At 41.0% G+C, this 1,139-nt stretch overlaps 1 protein-coding gene across 1 annotated transcript; it reads right to left on the reverse strand.

Annotated features, from left to right (window-relative positions):
• LOC144525858 (trace amine-associated receptor 13c-like) lies at positions 1 to 1,139 on the reverse strand. Its single transcript, XM_078262922.1, has 2 exons — positions 961 to 1,139; positions 1 to 817 (listed from the first exon to the last, which is right to left on the reverse strand). Exons 1-2 carry the CDS (start codon positions 1,122 to 1,124, stop codon positions 1 to 3), a joined length of 981 nt encoding a protein of 326 aa, XP_078119048.1. The 5' UTR covers positions 1,125 to 1,139.

A 1,139-nucleotide genomic window follows, 5' to 3' on the forward strand; every position in this document is an offset into this window, starting at 1 on the left:
TTACAGCATGTTGGTTTCACAGGAGCCAGGATTCAGTATTTGAAGAGTAACAATGACTTTAATTGATTTTCTAAACCAGGGATAGAAAAAGGCATAGATCACAGGGTTTAAACAGGAGTTGAAATATGAAAGACATATCACTAAGACAGCAGATGAAGCATTGACCAAATTATCCTGTCCTGTAAGGACGATACAGTAATATGGGCAGAGACACATTAGAAACACAACTACAACAACACCGAGAGTCCTGGCTGCTTTCATTTCAGATTTCTTAGCAGTTACTTTGAATGAAAACTGAAGTGTGACAGCTGCAACATGAGATCGCATGGCACGAGCCTGAGACACAGCCACCACAAACACTTTCATATACAGAACTATGATAACAGTGACAGGAACAGTAAATGTAAAAATAAGGTCAACCACTCCTGCGATGTAACTAATGACAACCACACACTCTCCTGAGCAGGAATTATACATGCCTGGATGTTTCAAGTTATCCTTCAAAATGAGACTGTTGTATAGAACAGAACAGATCCAACAGAGGCAAATACAGATTGTAACTCTTCTCACAGTGACGATGTTTGAGTAATGCAGAGGATCACAAATAGCCACATATCGGTCAACTGATATGAGCACCATGTTTCCTACTGATGCAGAGGTAATAATGTATGAAAGATCCAAATACACAACACACATGAAGTCACTGAGGAACCAGCAGCCGTTTATGAGTATAATTTGAAAAAACACGAGGAGACCCACAAAGAAATCTGAGACAGCTAGAGAGAGGAGGAGGAGGTTGGTGGGGGTTTGGAGCTGCCTGGAGAGAAAAGAGAGCAACATACTGATTATTATTTCTAGCATCACTTGTCATAAAAGCATTTCAAAATCAAGACAAAGTATTTTTTTTAAATACTCGTTCTCTCACAATCATTTGTCTGTACAGATGAAATAGGTGGCTACCTGAAGTGGGAGATGGAGATAATGACCAGCAAGTTGAGAGTCACAGTGAGCAGAGCGATGAAGGACAGCCCGATGTAAATAAGCACAGTGTCAGAGTGAGAACGCATTGCCTTCCTGCAGGAGGAGTTGAGCTGTGGAAAGCACAGTTCAAATCCCTCCATCATTAGAGAGAAAGGAGG

This window comes from Sander vitreus, chromosome 11 (genome assembly GCF_031162955.1).
Source record: "Sander vitreus isolate 19-12246 chromosome 11, sanVit1, whole genome shotgun sequence".
NCBI classification, from domain to species: domain Eukaryota; kingdom Metazoa; phylum Chordata; class Actinopteri; order Perciformes; family Percidae; genus Sander; species Sander vitreus.